The sequence below is a fragment of the Podarcis liolepis genome (genome assembly GCF_965112155.1).
Source record: "Podarcis liolepis genome assembly, chromosome: 4".
NCBI classification, from domain to species: Eukaryota; Metazoa; Chordata; class Lepidosauria; order Squamata; family Lacertidae; genus Podarcis; species Podarcis liolepis.
In genome coordinates, this window is record NC_139558.1 from 103,387,948 (window position 1) to 103,408,352 (window position 20,405).

The 20,405-nt window shown below is 45.8% G+C and overlaps 2 protein-coding genes across 2 annotated transcripts in view; both read right to left on the reverse strand.

Annotated features, from left to right (window-relative positions):
- LOC310705100 (uncharacterized protein) overlaps positions 1-5,774 on the reverse strand; it is a 95,037-nt gene extending 89,263 nt beyond the window's left edge. Inside the window, exon 1 of the mRNA XM_083499532.1 lies at positions 5,609-5,774. Coding sequence (XP_083355658.1) covers positions 5,609-5,669 — 61 coding nt within the window. The 5' untranslated portion in view covers positions 5,670-5,774. The remainder of the gene's footprint in view (positions 1-5,608) is intronic.
- Positions 1-20,405, reverse strand: part of LOC310705055 (uncharacterized protein) — a 58,022-nt gene that overhangs the window by 35,066 nt on the left and 2,551 nt on the right. Inside the window, exon 5 of the mRNA XM_083499380.1 lies at positions 18,218-20,399. Within this exon, the coding sequence (XP_083355506.1) occupies positions 18,283-20,399 (2,117 nt within the window). The 3' untranslated portion in view covers positions 18,218-18,282. The remainder of the gene's footprint in view (positions 1-18,217; positions 20,400-20,405) is intronic.

Here is a 20,405-nt window from a genome sequence, read left to right on the forward strand (position 1 = left end):
CAGTCTGTAACTCCATCCAAAAAAAGAAAAAGAAAAAAGAGAGATTTCTGTAGCTTGACTTGTTTTTGACAAAGCCATGCTTTCAACCTGTCTGTTTATGTTGTGAATCACCATGAAATCTTCAGATGATGGGCACCATATTTTTTAAAATGATAATAATAATAAGGGTATTGACAAGCTGGAACATGTTCAAAAGAAGGTGACCAAGATGGTTTTGTTTTATTTATGCATTTATTTCATTTCTATAGCGCCCTATAGCAGGGGTGCCAACTGGAATAAAATATAGGAGGCGTTTAGTAAGCCCCGCCTCGGTTAAACAGTCACAGGATGCGGTTCATGCATGCCATTTGAATGGCTATTCCTATGAACTGGGGGGTGGCCCCCTCACATATCTTATTGGGGGCAAAGACTGTTGGGATACTGCCAGGGAGACAAAGTCCATCATGGCCCCAAGCCGCCTGCCGGACGATCCATCGATCTCCCGTAGGCACGCAGTATCAGCAATTAGCGACATGAGTTTCTAGAAAATGTCTTGCCACATTCCAGAGTTCTTGTACACTCTATCAGCAGATAATGCACAGCCAAAGTCGCACTCAGGAGAGCATTATTTACAAGTTTATTCAGCGTTGATCAGAACTCAGAAAAACATGACTGCCTGCTTTAGTGTCTACGACACAGAGAGCGAAAACGAAAGCAACAGCAAACATAAACATCCTGTGAACAGGAAATACGCAGACTCTGTGACTCTCAAAGCCTGCTCCCTTTTAAGGTGGAACGGAAATGTCCTAACATCCTCCCCCTTTCTGTGTAACCTGTAGTACCTGTGGTTCAACCCAATTGCAACCTTTGTACGTAAACCTTAAGTTGTTCTCTGTTAACAACCTTAGACAACAGATCAGCAGGAATTTCATTTCCTGGCATGTAGGACACCTGAATGAGTCCTTTCTGAATACACTCTCTTGCACAATGTAGCTTAATCTGAAAGTACCTGGTTCTTTGCTTGAAACACTCTGAGTTCAGCAAAGCCAAACACGATCTATTGTCTTGATTCACTTGTACAGGACATTTCACAGAAACTCTGATGTCCTTAAACAGTTGCATCAACCATTCACAATCCATGAGTGAAAATGACAGAGCATTGAGTTCTGCTTCACAGGAACCTAGGCTCACTGTCGTCTGCTTTTTGCACAACCAGTCAAACAGACAGTGGTTGCACATGTAGCATACTCCAGAAGTGCTTGTACCATCCGTGGTGTCACTTCCAAAACTAGCATCTGCAAAGATTTCAAGACCTCCAGTCTTCTGACTGGTGAACCTCAGCCTGTAGTGCAAAGTCCCTTTCAAATAGCGGGCTATGCGCTTCAGAGCTTTCCAATCCTGAACAGTAGGATTGTTAGCATGCCTGCTAAGCAGGTTAGCACTTACAGCAATGTCAGGTCTTGAGCATCTAGCAATGAAATTCAACTTGCCTAGAATGCATCTGTACAGCGTTGTGTCAGAAAACGCTTCAGCAGTACTGTCTACCTGGTAACCTGTCACCATCGGTGTGTCTGCTGGGTTTGCATCAACCAAATTCAACCTGGTTAATACATCAGCAATTTTCTGTGTTTGGTGTAACAGAAAATTACCTGCTTGGTCCCTCTCTACCTGCAGAGAAAGATAGTTGGATACCTCACCAAGATCCTTCATGTCAAAGTGCTCCTTCAGCTGAGCTAGGGTGCTTTGGTACAAAGCCTGATTCTTCCAAAACATCAGAAGATCATCAACAAAACATAAACAATACAGTTTGTTTTGCCCCTCCTCCTTGACAAACACACATGGATCAGCTTTGCCCTGGTGAAAACCTAGAGAAAGCAACGTCTCAGTGAGTTTTGTGTTCCAACACCTGGCACTCTGCTTGAGACCATATAAGGATTTCCGCAGTTTACAGACCATTCCCTTTTGTATCTGCATCCCGTCAGGTGAAAGCATATACAGTTCCTCCCCCAAAACCCCGTACAAAAAAGCTGTATTGATGTCATGATGGGAAACATGCAGTTTCTCCTCTGCAGCAATCTTGAGCATCAGCCGAATGCTCTCATATTTGACTGTGGGAGAGTAGGTCTCGTGGTAATCCTGTCCTGGTACCTGTGAAAAACCTCTGGCAACCAATCTGGCTTTGTGTCTGACAACCTTGCCATTCTGGTCTGTCTTAGCCTTGAAGACCCATTTGCTGCCAACCAGTCTCATCCCTGGGACCACCGGTACCAACTCCCACGTTTGGTTCCTGTTCAAGGAATCAACTTCAGCCTTCATGGCATTAAGCCAAGGCTCAGCATCTTTAGAGGTTAACTCCTGAACCTCTTTGAAGCTTGAAGGTTCCAACACCTTCTCTGAGCTACTAAGAACAGCAGTTGCTGTCTTAGCAAACTCACCAGCAAATCTCTTTGGAGGTCTGCCCTTCGTGGCTCTCTCAGATCTGTGTACTAGACGCAAGTCTTCTGGACTCATCTCCTCTTTCTTAGGAGAAAAGTGACCAATGGTGAACAGTGGTTTTTCCAGTTCATTGTCAGACGCATCAGATGGTCTGACTGAGGCCTTTGCGCTCTTGTACTCTGCTGTGTCATCACTGTCACTGACACCAGCAGCAGCGCTGCCCGCTGAACTGGAATCCGAACTCTGGTCATCATCATCTTCCTCAGCAGCTTCCTCAGCTTTAGCTGCTTCTTTGACATCACCTTCATCCTCCTCTGGGTAACTCTGGAAAATTCCCACATTTCCCCCCCCCCCCACTTAGGATTGTACTCAACACTCTTTGTGAACTTAATGGACTTAGAATCAGTCATCCATACTCTGTATGCACAGCGGAAGTCGCACTCAGGAGAGCATTATTTACAAGTTTATTCAGCGTTGATCAGAACACAGAAAAACGACTGCCTGCTTTAGTGTCTACGACACAGAGAGAGAAAACAAAAGCAACAGCAAACATAAACATCCTGTGAACAGGAAATACGCAGACTCTGTGACTCTCAAAGCCTGCTCCCTTTTAAGGTGGAACGGAAATATCCTAACAAAGACCCCCCAGACTCTAAGAGTTGGCTCCCATTCCCTACACTCACAGGTCACAGGACAGTTACAACATAAAATCACACAATGAAAACACAAAACACCCCCCCCCAAAACCTGTAACCCCCACCTCCCCACCACATTTTAAAAGGGCATTAGATGTCAATTAGCCAAAGGGCTGGTTAAAGAGATGAGCTTTTCACTGGAACTGAAAGCTGTATAATGAAGGGTTTTGCAAAATTTGTATGGATTCTGTGATGGGAAGTGAGACTGGAGCTATCAGTGAAGCTCTTTCCACATTCCACACACTGATAGGGTTTTCCTCCTGTATGAATTCTCTGATGCCTAGTGAGATTAGAGTTTATACTGAAGCTCTTTCCACATGCCACACACTGATAGGGTTTCTCCCCTGTATGAATTCTCTGATGGTAAGTGAGATCGGTGTTCCTACTGAAGCTCTTTCCACATTCCCCACACTGATAGGGTTTTTCCCCTGTATGAATTCTCTGATGGGAAGTGAGATCGGTGTTCCTACTGAAGCTCTTTCCACATTCCCCACACTGATAGGGTTTCTCCCCTGTATGAATTCTCTGATGGGAAGTGAGATCGGTGTTCCTACTGAAGCTCTTTCCACATTCCACGCACTGATAGGGTTTCTCCCCTGTATGAATTCTTTGATGCTTAGTGAGATGGGAGCTCTGACCAAAGCTTTTTCCACATTCTGCACACTGAATCTGCAGTGTATGAATTATTTCATGCTTAGTGAGATTGACTCTCTGACTGAAACTCTTTCCACATTCCACACACTGATAGGGTTTCTCCCCTGTATGAATTCTTTCATGCTTAGTGAGATTGGCTCTCTGACTGAAGCTCTTTCCACATTCCACACACTGATAGGGTTTCTCCCCTGTATGAATTCTTTGATGGGAAGTGAAAGAGGAGATATGACTGAAGCTCTTTCCACATTCCACACACTGATAGGGTTTCTCCCCTGTATGAATTCTTTGATGGGAAGTGAAAGAGGAGCTATCAGTGAAGCTCTTTCCACATTCCACACACTGATAGGGTTTCTCCCCTGTATGAATTCTTTGATGGGAAGTGAGAGAGGAGATATTTCTGAAGCTCTTTCCACATTCCACACACTGATAAGGTTTCTCCCCTGTATGAATTCTTTGATGGTAAGTGAGATTGGAGCTGTTCCTGAAGCTCTTTCCGCATTCCACACAGTGATAGGGTTTCTTCCTAATGAGATTTCCTTGATGGGAAGTGGAATTGGAACTTTTTCCACTTTCAAGATATTTATACAGCTTCTCCATTGTGGGGATTTTGTCATGGTCACCCTTGTCCTTGATTTCCAGTCCATCACTATCTGGAATGAAGAGTAATGGATTAGTGTCTCAGGGGGAAATAAAGGAAGAATACTTGTTAACTCTGGTAATAGAGGAATAACACAAGTGGGTTAGATGGAAGGTTTTCTGAAGGGTTGCTTGCATTAATTAACGGGGATCAACCGACATCCATAGGGGAACCTGTGATTCGATAAGCTACTTTAACTTCCCTAACAACTCTGAAATTTACAGTTAAAATGGCCTGGGGAGTTCAGACCAGACAGATCCTTGTTTAGAAGTTGCAATATTGTAATCCCAGGAGTCTTAAGGGGGCGCTATTGAGTTCTGTGAAAATATATGAGATTCATCACAGAGAGCTGTTTTGAATTTAAAAACAGATGATTATGATTCCAATGGGATTCTTACCAAGAGTGGCCACGATCCCATGATTCTCCTCCATGACATCTTTATGCAGAGCTCTCTGGTCAGGATCCAGCAACGCCCACTCCTCATCCGTGAAACGAACAGCGACATCTTCAAAGCACACTGGACCCTGAAAGAAAAAAGGGAAATGTCCTCCTCTGAGACAACACTGTTGTTCACCACCACTCCTTGAGCTAGGACATTGTTCCACCCCTTGGCCTCTGTCCCCACAAGGCAGCTTCCCCTGACCTGAATTGGATCCACAGCCGCTGCTTCCATTCTCTCCCTAAGAAAAGATGGATGAAGAGGTCTTGCGGGCATCATTCTGTCACCTGCAAGAGGAAAAAGGTAAGGGGGAGGCCCAGAGTGCTTGCTTCTCTCACAAGTGAATCAGTGCATCTCAAACTACAGAGGGGCCTTTGAGAAAGTCTCGCCTGCTGAGTGCATTTGGATATTTGGGTGCATTTCATATATTAGTTGTGAAAAAAATATATCTCCCCTCCTCTGGGCTCTTGGTCCCAACTATCCCCCCCAACAAAATATGGAAAAAACCCACAGATGAGTTGGGAAAACCAGCAGAATGAGACTAAACTAAACTAAATAAGATTTTAATATTTTAATGTTTCAATATTTTAATGTTGTATTTTAATTTTGTTTTTAAGTTGTAATCATTCAACTTGTTTTTATTATTGCTTGTTAGCCGCCCTGAGCCCGGCCTTGGCTGGAGAGGTCGGGGTATAAATAAAAATTATTATTATTATTATTATTATTATTATTATTATTAAACAGAGAAAAAACTCCTTCCTCCTTACCCAGTGGCCTCTCTCTGGTGTCCAACGGAGGCCTCTCTGCCTCACAGGAATCCAGGTCCATTTCTGCAAAGAGATCCTTTCCCCGAGAAAGAAACAAGGATTCAAAACAGAGAATGGGGAGAAGGATTATAAAATGAATGTCAGGGCCAAAAACCTGAAGGGTGTTAGATTTCATTACATGGATGCCTTGCAGAAAACGAATAGGTCATCAGTGGAGCATGATGGGATGTTCTCCATCCTGTGTGGAGCCCTTTGGGAGTACCCAGAGGAAAGTCTCTCTCACCTGCTTTCTCTCTGCCTGCTTCCTCTTCTCTGCCTGACTCAGGAGGAAACCTTCGGCCAGGGCCACTGCCTGGGAACTGGTCTCCGCTCCACAGTCCCTCACCCAGCTCTCCATCTCTGGTGGAAGGACAGCCAGGAACCGCTCCAAGATCACAAGATCCAGCATCTCAGCTTTCGTGTGCCTTTCTGGCTTCAACCACTGACGGCAAAGGTGGTAGAGTCGGCTGCAAACCTCTCGGGGTCCTTTGGCCTCCTGGAAGCAGAACTGCCGCAACTGCTGGCTCTGCACCTCTGAGCGGAGGGTGTCCTCCTCACCCAGGATCTTCTGCACTGGGTTTTGCCAGAATCCCCCACTGCTCCCAGTTTGGATGTCATGGCCTCTTTCTGTTCCAGGGCCAGCTGAGTCTCGCTCACCCATCTGTGCTCTAAGGAAGCCTCTGAGAGATCGGAAGGAACCCTTTGGTCTTCTGCCAAGTTCTGTCCGTCTTAATGAGAAGCTCTAGCAAATCCTACAAAGCAAATACATTATTCCGTTATAAAAGTTGTCTAAGATCAGGAGAAGAAAAAGGTTCCCTGAGCAAGCATGGATGAGTCTTGGAGGGAACCAGGGCTGGACTGCACCACAGCCCAAATCATGAGCTATTTTATTTATTTAAATTTCTATAACACTTTATATTTTAAAGAGAAATCTCAAAGCGGTTTACAGCATATTAAATCTGTGGGGATAATTGGGGAGTTAGAAGAAGATATATTATTGAATGATATGCTTCCTAACATGCACTAGCAAGTTCCATATTCTAGTTCCATACATCCCCCTTTTTTAGATTACGCAGCGATCAGCTTGTTGCTGACTCATCTGACTCTTACTATTAAAGATTCCTTCCTGGTAAAATCCCTTACAATCCCTTTTAAATGAATAAGCACAATAATCTGATTCACGATAATATAAAAGTAGTTTACTCACAGATTCATTCAGGTTGTTACATAACAACTAGAACTATTCCATAAAGAACTTAGTCCCAAATGACTGCCACTAAAGGGTCACTTCCCCAAACACACAGCAACATACAAAATGGAGAAGACACACTGATCAGAAGATGGAGGCCATGTGCTCCTCCATGCTAGTACAACAGACTGCACCCTCTTCAAGTCACATGTAGTGGAAGTCTGTCCCAGCTCAGGAGGAAACAGGAAGTCTTCTCCTGAGTGGTAGAAAACATCCCCTAATGTGTCCACTGTAGGAATCTTCTACTTGACTGCAGTTTCACATCCCACAAAATCAATAAAAGAGAAGTAAAACCATTGGAAGAAAGTCAAATATATAGTCTATAGTCAAAGCAACATAGCAGAAAACAAATATTCTTATAAAGATGTCAAAATAAAACCATACAAAGGAGGTCAACTACAGAATACATATTTAACACAGTAGGGCTGGGTGAGTCTTGGCCTCACCCCCTAGGCCAGGTGAAAAGGGCCTTTTTAAAAAGGAGAAGAAAGAGGAGGAGGAGGAGGAGGAGGAGGAGGAGGAGGAGGAGGAGGAAGCAGCCACTAGCTCTCCTAGAAGAAAGATTGCAATGCAGAATGTGGAGGCAACTGAAGGGATTTCTGGGAGATGAAGAAGCCTTGTTGCTCCTGCCGTCCAGTCAATGCATGAAGTCAGAACTGACTGACAAGGGAGTCATTTGTATCTTGTGAAAAATGGATTCTTGGCTCTAGTGGGGGTCCTCACCTGGGGGTCCTCAGGAGTTGTTCTCCCCCCACCCCCACCCCCATTCCCCTGCTTCTGTCTCCTTTCTTGAACTTGGACTCTTTGCCACTCTCAAGGCAGACTGCTGGGGTGGGGTCCCTTTTTCTTTGCTCTGAGGGCCAGGTATGTATCTGGAAAACCCCAGAGGGCCAGGTGGGTGGGGTCAAATACATCTCCCTTGAAATTTAGGCAGGAAATAATAATAATAATAATTCTCTTAGATAGCTTCACACACACACAGCCCTTGATGCCAAGGTCCCTGGAGGCTCAGGGAGTAGCAGCGCCCATTTCCGGCTGCTTTGCCAGCAACAATCCCTTTGGGAGAGAGAGGATGTGGTCCTGGGATGCCCTGCTCTGGGTGCGAGGGGATTGCTGCAGTGGCCTCCGTGGGGAGCTGCCCTGGGAGACACTGGGAAACTGGTCCCCAATGCAGCAGCCGGACTCTGGGCTGGGATCCCTCTCTTTATTCCTGGCCTTCCTCTCCCACCCTTTTTTCTGGGGGGGGGGCTAGTGTTCACCTCCACCTCCAGCTTTGCAAAACCACTTGCACATTTGTTCCCTCTGTTGTGCAGTGAGGCTGAGCGACGTCACGCAGAGTTAAAGTCCCAGGGACTCCTTTGTTTGAAGAAGGGAGATCTTTTCTGAAGGGGGGGGCGGAGGGTCAAATGAGTTTGGGATCCTCTGATCTGCAGGAAGGAGAGCGTGGCAGACCTGGCCCCTCCCTGGCAGGACCCTCTCCTCCCTGACTTGGGGTCCCCCCCCCGCAGGAGCGGATCAGGCCCCCCAGGCCCCTCCCCTGCTGCAGCCCTGGGACCCCCACCAGATCCCAGAGAGAGAGGAGACTCACCAGATCCCAGGAGGGGAGAGGGAGGCAGCCCTTGCAGGAGAGACACCGAAGCAGGAAAGGACTGGGGAGGGAGGGGCCTTGGCTCTGGAGGACCAGCCCCCCTTGCTTCCTGTCCTCTCTAGGAAGGCAGCTCACTTCCCTTTAACCCTTGCAAAGCCGAGTCCCTCCAGCTCAGATCTCTCTCGCTTGGCAGAAGCTCAGATTTCTATTTTTTAAAATGGATTTAGGGGGAGATCTGCCCCCCCCCCCGGCTACGTAAAATCTCTCACTGCCTCCATTTCTTCCCCTTCTATTTGCCAGGAGGTGATGGGCCCAGTGGCCATGATCTTGTTTTTTTGATGTTGAGCCTCAGACCATATTTTGCGCTCTCCTCCTTCACCCTCATTAAAAGGTTCTTTAATTCCTCCTCACTTTCTGCCATCAAGGTTGTGTCATCTGCATATCTGAGGTTGTTGATATTTCCTCTAGCAATCTTAATTCCGGCTAGGGATTCATCCAGCACAGCCTTTTGCATGATGAATTCCGCATATAAGTTAAATAAGCAGGGAGACAATATACAGCCTTCTATTTAAAACATAGAACATATGAAAAGTAGACAAATGACACATCACCTCTCAAGATTCTGATACCAACTACCATGTTCTTCCCTTGGCTCATTGTGTGGCCTTGTGGGACAGAGCCACCTCTCTGGTTCCCCCCTCCATCATTTATGCAAGTTCCCTCCGCTGCTGCTACTGCCACCACATGGAGATGGCATTTTCCCAGCCTCTCTCAAACAATGAACACAATGTTATTTTTTCCTCTTTCTTGAAATTTCCCGTCTCTTTTAGTCTGATCAGACCCAACTTCACGGCCTCTTAGAAGAATTTTCTCTCCTTTGGAAACATGGAAGACATCGTCAGAAAATTAAGCACGCTTGCATTTAAAGTTAGGCAGCAGCTTCTGAATTTAGAATTAAAGTTTCCAAAGCCAATTTTAAACATGCGGGCGGGGGGGGGGGGTGGACTTTAAAACTCCAAAACCTATGGCAAAAGTTTTCTTAACATTTCTAAGACTTAGGGTGGAAATCCTATTCACTCTGAGTTTTACTGAGGTTGCTCTCTCACACACAAGAACAAGAGCAAATATTTCCCATTTTCTTCATCCCAGTATTGGAGTTAGTGTGCTCATTCTTTCGGTTCCCTCTTTATACTTTTACTACGAGTGGAGTGGAGGGGTTACACCAGCAACTGAGAAAGCGCCCTAGGAGCCTTCTTACTCGCAAGAGGCTGCTTGGTCCACTTCAAAGCATTCACACTTGTATGAACCAACCCGGACCCTACCATCGTCATCCTAGACCAGGCTAGTCCACCTAATCTGGCCCACCGGTCTGTTTAATCCAGCTGCTGTGGCAGTTTATTTCCTGGGGTAAAATCCCCCCCAAAAGCTCAACAACTTCAATGCTAAAAAGAAGGTCAATGATTTTGGTCGGCCATCACGCATGTTCACTTCATCAATTCTGGCCCTCTTTGAACAAAGTTTGGACACCCCTGTCATAGACCCTTCTTTGTCTGCCTCCTCCATGAGAGCAGGCCTTTTCTGCAGCGGCTCCCAATTTGGGGAATGTTCTTCCCAGGAAGGCTCACTGGAGGCTTTCATTACATGGTGTTATAAACCTTGAAATTAATAAATAGTAGGAATTTGATACAGTGGTGCCTCGCAAGACGAAATTAATTCGTTCCGTTTTCTCGTCTTGCGATTTTTTTGTCTTGCGAAGCACGGTTTCGGAAAAGTTTTGGAAAAGCTTCAAAAATCACCAAAGTCTTCAAAAACCTCAAAAAAGGCTACCACACCGCGTGCTAGGAGTTGCTCCTCGAAGTCAAGTCGCAACTGTATTAACGGTTTTAAGAAAAAGGAAACAAACTTGCAAGACGTTTTCGTCTTGCGAAGCAAGCCCATAGGGAAATACGTCTTGCGAAGCAACTGAAAAAACCAAAAACCCTTTCGTCTTGCGAATTTTTCGTCTGGCGAGGCATTCGTCTTTCGAGGTACCACTGTATTTGGAGTACTGGAGGGAAGACTGGGGGCCAGTGGAAAAATACAGGCTAAGCCAGTGTTTCCCAACCGGTGTTCTGCGGCACACTAGTGTGCCATGAGACGTTGCCTGGTGTGCCGTGGGAGGGAGGCGGGCGAGTCGGGCGGTGAGAGGCGGCGGCGGCGAGGATCCGCGTCGAGCCGGGGACGGCTCCGCGGTGGTGGTGCCGAGGTTTCTCTCTCCATTCTCCCCTCACACACACACACACAGGAAATAACACAGGATCAGCTGACAGGACCCATCCAATGGGGCGGCGGCGGGGCAGCGTGTGCAAAAGGAAGGAGCGCGAGACAGCGGACGAGGAGGAGGCCGGCATGTCCGGGCAGCAGCAGCAACAACAGCAGCAGCAACTCCCGGCGACGGCTCCTCAAGCCCCGGGCAACCCTACTCCCTCACCGGCCTCGGCCGCCCTCCTGCTCCACCCGCCGCCGCCTCCCCCGCCGCCGCCGGCCACCTCGGCCCCGCCGCCACCCCCTCCTCCGCCCGCTATCGCCGCCACCACCACAACAGCCGCCGCTGCCTCAGCTGCCGCCGTCCCTCAGTCCCTCGCTTTGCTGCCTCCTCCCCCCCACCCCCAAAGCTTGGAGGTTCCCCGGCAAGGAGGAGGGAAAAAAATTGAAAACTTTCACTTTCGTGCGTCCCTCCCAGCGTGACGCTGCGCGCTGACGTCACGGGGCTGTAATGGTGGTGTGCCGCAAGATTTTTTTCATCAAACAAGTGTGCCTTTGCCCAAAAAAGGTTGGGAAACACTGGGCTAAGCTTCCTTTCTAAGCCTGGGCCTCACCTGGGATAGTGGTGTTAACATTTCAAAAGATCTTGATGGCCCATCTGAGAACCTGGTTCTGGGTCCTGGTCCTTGCACAGAGCTTGCCATGGTGATGGGTGTACACAAATTAATAATAATAATAATAATACCATCACCACTGGCCATGGTGTCCTCCGTCTGAGTTTGGGGTGGGTGACGCCGCTTTGTGGTGCTCCTGGTCCTTTGTGGATGAGCATCTCCACAGGGTGATGCTTGGAAAGTGCTCTTTGACCCATGGAGACTTCAAGGTGGTGACACTCAGTTCTCCTTCTCCTTGACATCTGCAGGTCAGGCAGTCAGTGCTCTGGAGCAGTGTTTTGCCTCGATAACGGACTGGATAAGAGCCAACAAATTAAAGTGACGACCTTTGTAGGTCAAGAATTCATCTTGTCAGATAAGAGAGAGAGAGTGTGGTTTTATGTATTAATTCAAGATTAGACCCAAGAAAGGATTCTTGAGGTGGAAGACACGATAGCTGAGACAAAAATGAAAGTGGTTGGTGTCATGTGACAAGCAGTGTCATGTGAGAGCAGAAGCAGCAAAGCAGGCTGGTGTCCCCTTCTAGCAGGCTAATCACAAACACAACTTTGGCTTCATCACTGGGACATTACGGCGCCCTTACTCTCTAATAATAATAATAATAATAATAATAATAATAATAATAATAATATTTTATTTATATCCCGCCCTCCCCAGCCAAAGCTGGGCTCAGAGTGGCTAACAACAGTAAAATAATACAGCATTCTAAAAACAATTCATTACATAATCAGTTCAAATCAAATTGATGGCAACCATTGGGCTAGAGTTCTGTGAAGAATTACCAATGGAGGGGGTCAGGCTGTGCCCTGGCCAAAGGCCTGGTGGAACAGCTCCATCTTGCAGGCCCTGCAGAAAGATGTCAAGTCCCGCAGGGCCCTAGTCTCTTGTGACAGAATGTTCCACCAGATTGGGGCCATGGCCGAAAAAGCTCTGGCTCTAGTTGAGGCCAGCCTAACCTCTCTGTGGCCTGGGACCTTCAATATGTTTTTATTTGAAGACCGTAAGTTTCTCTGTGGGACATACCAGGAGAGGCGGTCCCGTAGGTATGAGGGTCCTAGGCCGTATAGGGCTTTAAAGGTTAAAACCAGCACTTTAAACCTGATCCTGTACTGGGCAACAAACACAGTGAACTGCTCTCAATTTCTTCAGAACTTGGCAAGGGGAAAGACTGGGGTCCACACCATTGTAGGCACAGCACTGGCAACATGTGGCGCTGCTTTCATGGCATTCATGGTGGCAGAGGCGCCAACTTGAATAAAATATTACCTGCTCCACCCTGCATAATTGATCACAAGACAGTGCACACACACCATTTGAATGGCAATGCCCATCAAATATTTGGTGGCCCCCTCAAGTATTTTATTGGGTGTGGACCAAGGGTCCTCTGCCCCTAGGAGTTGGCTCCTTTGTACAGTGGCCGTCAACAGAGTTAAATAACATATTAGATTCTGCTGTTCTGAATCACACCTTTACAAGGTGTGAATAGCTTGGTCTGTGTTGATGACTAGCACCCCAGGAGTCTAGCCAGGGACCTCTCCTGTCATGTCTTGCAAGATTGATGGCTGGAAGTGGCTGTGGTCGCTTCAATCTGCCCTGCATACCAAGCCAAGGAGAACTGATATTTCAATTCTTTATTTTCAAGGAATAAACTGAACAGGAAGACTGGGAAGTGTCCACTCGGTCTGCTCGGCTCCTCTCAGAAGAGGAGGGAGGGTGGGGAGTTTTGCCCCTTGTCTCCAGCAGTTTCAAGAGGAGAAGAAGACAGAGCTGAATTGTAGCTGAAGGAAGAAATGCCTAGTTACAAGATAGTGGTGGAGGAGGGCGGAGTGAGGGAGCAGACGGCAGAGACCTCCCTGGAAAGTTTGGGAGATCCTCCTTCTCCAGAAGGGACTCATTCAGATGTCCTACATGTCAGGAAAAGAGATTCCTGTAGATCTGTTGTCAAAAGTTGTTCCCAGAGCACAGCTTGATGAATATGTATGGCGGTTGCAGTTGTGCTGAAGGATTGCAGCAGTGGAAAGGGGGAGGATGTTGGTATTCCATTCCCCCGCTGTGCAGACGTGTGGGATTGTTTTAGTCACGTCTGTGTTTGACATTCCAGCACTGATTGTTGGAGTCTTGTGAACGGAAGATCCGTTCTGCATTGCTTTTTTCTTCTCTCCTCTCCGAGAGCAAGAAGGAGAGGAGCCATGTTTTCCTTTGTCCTGATTGTGTATATAAATAAAGTAGCTTAGTACTCACACCCCAGAGCCTGGCTTCTGCTGATGCTGTTTCTCTGCTAATGTGTGCTCAGTGTCTCTGGACACGAGTCACAGAATCTCATCAGGGAAGAAGATTGATGGATCCCAGATGAGAAGAGCAGGCTGGCACGTAGAATGTCGTTTGCCGGGTCGCCCGCCCTGCCTAACGGCAACTACGCCAACATCCTGCTGGCCTGCCTCTACCTCTTCCTGCCGCCCATGGTGAACCCCGTTGTCAGGGATCTGTTTGCAGGGGAGGGGGGAGAGACAGGCATGTACAGAGAGCCCCCCCCCTCTGCTGAGCAGCTGCACTTCGTCAGAGTCAGGGAAGGAAGGGGCAGCTTTCAGGAGACACGGAAGATGAGAGAGAGCGGAGCCAAAAAACTGCGACCAAGGAAAGGAATGAGCAGTAGTTTTCCACGTAAGGAAAAAAAACGGAGAGGGGGGCTTCCGGGTCTTTTTTGCTGGAGGGGGAATAGGAGGGGGGCACTTCTGGATTTTGCTTTTGAAACTTCTGCACTGCACATAAGTTTGCACTCAATAAATCCTGAAAAAGACAGGCTGGAATCCTGGGCTCTTCTCTTCGCAAGGATCCACACTCCCTTTCTGACACCCGTAGTCTGTGGGGTGAAGACCCAGCAGATCCGCCAGAGGGTGCTTGGCCTTTTTGGCCAAGGGCGGAAGGGGCCTGCAAACCACTAGACACCTCCTTGACCTCCTGGGTGCCAAGCCGCCCTCTGCCAGTCATGGTGCCTCTCCCACCATGCTGGCATTTGGGTGGAAACCACAAGAGGCGGCCATAAATGTTTGCTTTCGTTTTATTTATCTCATGTCTGTTTCCAGTTATTTTTATTAGTAAATAGGGTAAGCCAAAGGTTCTCTTCATATGAACCTTATGAGACTTGTGGCTGCTTCCGGATCCAGCCGAGACTCAGGCAGACTCAGGGGCTGGAAGTGCCTTTGAGCAACTGCAGATGGTTCCACATTCCAGGACCGGGAGAGCCTGGCCTCACGCCTTCGCTTCTTCAAGGCTGGATGACCACAGTCCCCTCCATGTGGGGCATCCCTTGCGCTTGGTCCAGAAGCTTCAGCTGGTGCAGAATGCTGCAGCACGATTGCTGTCAAAGCGAGGCCTTCTCGGCATATGACCCTTTGGCTCAGAGGGCATCACTGGTCCACTAAACTTACTTTTATAAAACATCCTCCAAAATACCCATTTCCCCATGAGTCCGTTAGGCCGGTTTAGATGCATTCTTTTGTAATCTTAGCTTAATCGTAGTTACTGAAAACCAGACTTTCTCAATTTATTCAGATATACATAGGAGATTGGCTGCTTTCTCCTCAATATTTAGCTATCACAAACTCAGCAGCGGTAACAAAGTTGAATGCTGCAAAGTGGACCGTGAAGCCTCTTGAGCCTGATGTCTTTTTTTTTTTTTTAAATAGATTTTTATTAGTTTTCCATAAATAAAAAAGGAATCACAAAAACAAAAACATAAATAAACACAAAAACGACTTCCCCATACCACCCCTTTTCTGCATTCTTGTTTCATGATTTTTCAGCAACCCTTATGTATTATACTTATTTCTAACTCATAAATTTAACTTCCATAAAAAGTTTTAAAACAACTGTAGTTCTTTATCTCTTATAACCCTGATCCTCTAATTCTCCAAGTTACAACAGTTTTTAAGATAAACTTTGAATTTGTTCCAGTCTTTGTCCACCGCCTCTTTCCCTCGGTCCCGAATTCTGCCAGTCATCTCTGCCAGTCCCATATAGTCCATCACCTTCGTCTGCCATTCTTCCAACGTGGGTAGTTCTTGTGTCTTCCAATACTTTGCTAGAAGAATTCTTGCTGCTGTTGTGGCATACATAAAAAAAGTTCTATCCTTCTTTGGCACCATTTGGCCCACCATACCCAGGAGAAATGCTTCTGGCTTCTTATTAAAAGTTCTCTTCAGAACTTTTTTAATTTCATTATAGATCATTTCCCAGAAAGCCTTAATCCTCGGGCAGGTCCACCAAAGGTGATAGAAAGTTCCCTCCGTTTCGTTACACTTCCAACATTTGTTATTGGGCAAATGATAGATCTTTGCTAACTTAGACGGAGTCATGTACCACCTGTAGATCATTTTCATAATGTTTTCTCTTAAGGCATTGCATGCCGTAAACTTAACACCAGTGGTCCATAACTGCTCCCAGTCAGCAAACTCAATGTCATGCCCTATATCCTGTGCCCATTTAATCATACTGGATTTCACCGTTTCATCTTGAGTATTCCATTTCAACAGCAAATTATACATTCTTGACAAATTTTTAGTATTGGGTTCTAACAGTTCTGTTTCTAGTTTTGATTTCTCCACTTGGAAGCCTTTCTTTCTGTCCTGTTTGAATACTTCATTTATCTGTCGGTAATGTAACCAATCTCTCACCTTAAACTTCAATTTCTCAAAACTCTGCAATTTTACTTTTTCACCATCATGTTCTATCATTTCACAATATTTAGGCCAATTAGAATCCATATTCAATTTTTTCACTTCCTTTGCCTCCATTGGTGACAGCCATCTAGGGGTTCTACTTTCAAGCAAATCTTTATACCTTATCCAGACATTATACAAAGCTTTCCTTACCACATGGTTCTTAAAACCTTTGTGCAGTTTTACCTTGTCATACCATATATATGCATGCCAGCCAAATCTGGTATCAAACCCCTCAAGGTCCAAAATGTCTGTATTCTCGAGGAGCAGCCAGTCTTTCAGCCAGCAAAATGCTGCTGATTCATAATAGAGTCTTAAGTCCGGCAGGGCAAAACCCCCTCTATCTTTTGCATCTGTTAGTGTCTTAAATTTTATTCTTGGCTTTTTGCCCTGCCAGACAAATTTCGATATATCTTTCTGCCACCTCTTAAAACAGTCCATCTTGTCTATTATTTGTAGTGTCTGAAACAAGAATAACATTCTAGGCAATACATTCATTTTGATAACAGCAATTCTGCCTAACAAGGAAAGTTTCAACCTTGACCATATGTCTAGATCTTTCTTAACTTCTATCCAACATTTATCATAATTGTCTTTGAATAAGTTCAGATTTTTCGCTGTCAAGTTCACCCCCAAATACTTCACTTTTTTAACTATCTCCAAACCTGTTTCATTCTGAAACATCTCTTTTTCTTCATTTGTTAGATTTTTCTCCAGAACTTTAGTTTTTTGTTTATTCAATTTAAATCCTGCAACTTGACCAAATATCTCAATCAATTCTAAAACTCTTTTTGTACTAGTGTTTGGCTGCTGTAAAGTCAAAACAAGGTCATCTGCAAATGCCCTCAGTTTATACTCTTTCACTCCGAGCTGTATTCCTTTAACCAACTGGTCCTTTCTAATTATATTTAACAAGACTTCCAGGAACAGTATAAAAAGTAGAGGGGAGAGCCTGATGTCAAGTGGCAGGGAGTTCCAAAGTACACTTGCTGCCACACCAAAAGATCAATCTTTAAAGTTGGAGGTTCCTACAGGGCAGGGCTGGAGGGTTGCACATTCAGTGGCCCAGTATTAGTGCTTTCTAAACAAAGGCATATCATTTCCTCTTCCAGAAATGCTTAATTGTGAATTCAAGGGACACGGAAGTCTTTACAGACAGAGATGACAAGACAGCTTTCCAGATTAGTTAGCTGGGAGTGAGACAGTTGGCAGAGTGGCACTGGGCTCGCTAAGATGCCAGCTACTACAGGAATTGCTTTCTTGAGACTTTTTAGCACTGCAATACCATTTCTTTAAAAAATAAAAAGGTTGATTTTTAAGTCATGGCAGAGTGTGAGCAAATACTCCACATCTGCCAAGCTTTCAGGAGCAGGACTAAGGGGTGAAATGAAGCCCCCCAGATCCCCAAAGGTTGAGGGAAAGGGTCTATCTCCCTTCTTCATTGTCATTATCAGTTCTTTCCACCTAAGAAATGGGAAGAAAGCAGCTGCTCATTCTAAGCGCAGCGTTTGTTGGGTTGGAGATTAATGAGCTGACAGAGAAGCGGACACGGAGCAATGGATCCAAACTACAAGAAAGAAGATTCCACCTAAACATTAGGAAGAACTTCCTGACAGTAAGAGCTGTTCGACAGTGGAATTTGCTGCCAAGGAGTGTGGTGGAGTCTCCTACTTTGGAGGTCTTTAAGCAGAGGCTTGACAACCATATGTCAGGAGTGCTCTGATGGTGTTTCCTGCTTGGCAGGGGGTTGGACTCGATGGCCCTTGTGGTCTCTTCCAACTCTGTGATTCTATGGTTCTATGATTCTAATGGTATGATTTGTCAGCAATGAATATGATTTGTTCTTATCTGTAAGTGAAGCCACATTTGAAACAATACAGAAGCAGTCAAATGGAATTTCCTAGGAAGTCTTTTATTCAGTCTCACCTGCAATCATGTGTGCTGAACACACAGAGGGGGTGGCCCCCTCAAATATCTTATTAGGGGGCAAAGAGCCCTCAGACTCTAAGAGTTGGCTCCCATTCCCTACACTCACAGGTCACAGGACAGTTACAACATAAAATCACACAATGAAAACACAAAACACTGCCCCAAAACCTGTAACCCCCACCTCCCCACCACATTTTAAAAGGGCATTAGATGTCAATCAGCCAAAGGCCTGTTTAAAGTGGTGTGTTTTTCTCTAGCGCTGAAAGCTGTATAATGAAGGGTTTCCCACTCTTCGTATGAATTCTTTGATGGGAACTGAGATTGGAGCTCTGACTGAAGCTTTTTCCACATTCCACACACTGATAGGGCTTCTCCCCTGTATGAACTCTCTGATGGGAAGTGAGATGGGAATTCTTCCTGAAGCTTTTTCCACATACCACACACTGATAGGGCTTCTCCCCTGTATGAACTCTCTGATGGGAAGTGAGATGGGAACTCTTCCTGAAGCTTTTTCCACATTCCACACACTGATAGGGCTTCTCCCCTGTATGAATTCTCTCGTGCTTAGTGAAATCACAGCTTGTATTGAAGCTCTTTCCACATTCCACACACTTATAGGGTTTCTCCCCTGTATGAATTCTCTGATGGGAAGCGAGATGGGAGCTCTGACTAAAGCTCTTTCCACATTCCACACACTGATAGGGTTTCTCCCCTGTATGAATTCTCTGATGGCAAGTGAGATTGGAGTTACAATTGAAGCTCTTTCCACATTCCCCACACTGATAGGGTTTCTTGCCTGTATGAATTCTTTGATGGGAAGTGAGAGATAAGCTCCAACTAAAACTCTTTCCACATTCCAAGCACTGATATGGTTTCTCCCCTGTATGAATTCTCTGATGGGAAGTGAGTTTGGAGCTTTCAGTGAAGCTCTTTCCACATTCCACACACTGATAGGGTTTCTCCCCTGTATGAATTCTCTGATGGGAAGTGAGATTGACCTTTTGACTGAATCTCTTTCCACATTCCACACACTGATAGGGTTTCTCCCCTGTATGAATTCTTTGATGGGAAGTGAGTTTGGAGCTATTCCTGAAGCTCTTTCCACATTCCACGCACTGATAGGGTTTCTCCCCTGTATGAATTCTTTGATGGGAAGTGAGACTGGCGCTCTGACTGAAGCTTTTTCCACATTCCACACACTGATAGGGTTTCTCCCCTGTATGAATTCTTTGATGGGAAGTGAGATTGCAGCTCTGACTGAAGCTTTTTCCACATTCCACACACTGATAGGTCTTCTTCCCTGTATGAACTCTCTGATGGGAAGTGAGATGGGAACTCTTCCTGAAGCTTTTTCCATATTCCACACCCTGATAGGGCTTCTCCCCTGTTTTAATTCTCTCGTGCTTAGTGAAATCACAGCTCGTATTGAAGCTCTTTCCACATTCCACACCCTGATAGGGTATCTCCTCTGTATGAATTCTCTGATGGGAAGCGAGATGGGAGCTCTTCCTGAAGCTTTTTCCACATTCCACACACTGATAGGGTTTCTCCCCTGTATGAATTCTCTGATGGGAAGTGAGATTGGAGTTACTATTGAAGCTCTTTCCACATTCCCCACACTGATAGGGTTTCTTGCCTGTATGAATTCTTTGATGGGAAGTGAGAGAGAAGCTCCGACTAAAACTCTTTCCACATTCCAAGCACTGATATGGTTTCTCCCCTGTATGAATTCTTTGATGGGAAGTGAGAGAGGAGCTCTGACTGAAGCTTTTTCCACATTCCACACACTGATAGGGTTTCTCCCCTGTATGAATTCTTTGATGGTAAGTGAGAGAGGCCTTCGTACTGAAGCTCTTTCCACATTCCACACACTGATAGGGTTTCTCCCCTGTATGAATCCTTTGATGGGAAGTGAGTTTAGACCTATTCCTGAAGCTCTTTCCACATTCCACACACTGATAGGGTTTCTCCCCTGTATGAATTCTTTGATGGGAAGTGAGACTGGCGCTCTGACTGAAGCTTTTTCCACATTCCACACACTGATAGGGTTTCTCCCCTGTATGAATTCTTTGATGCTTAGTGAAATCAGAGCTCGTATTGAAGCTCTTTCCACATTCCACACACTGATAGGGTTTCTCCCTTGTATGAATTCTTTGATGGGAAGTGAGTCTGGCGCTCTGACTAAAGCTCTTTCCACATTCCACGCACTGATAGGGTTTCTTCCCAATGGGATTTCTTTGATGGGAAGTAGAAAAGGAACTTTTTCCACTTTCAAGATATTTATACAGCTTCTCCATTGTGAGGATTTTGTCATGGTCACCCTTGTCCTTGATTTTCAATCCATCACTATCTGCAA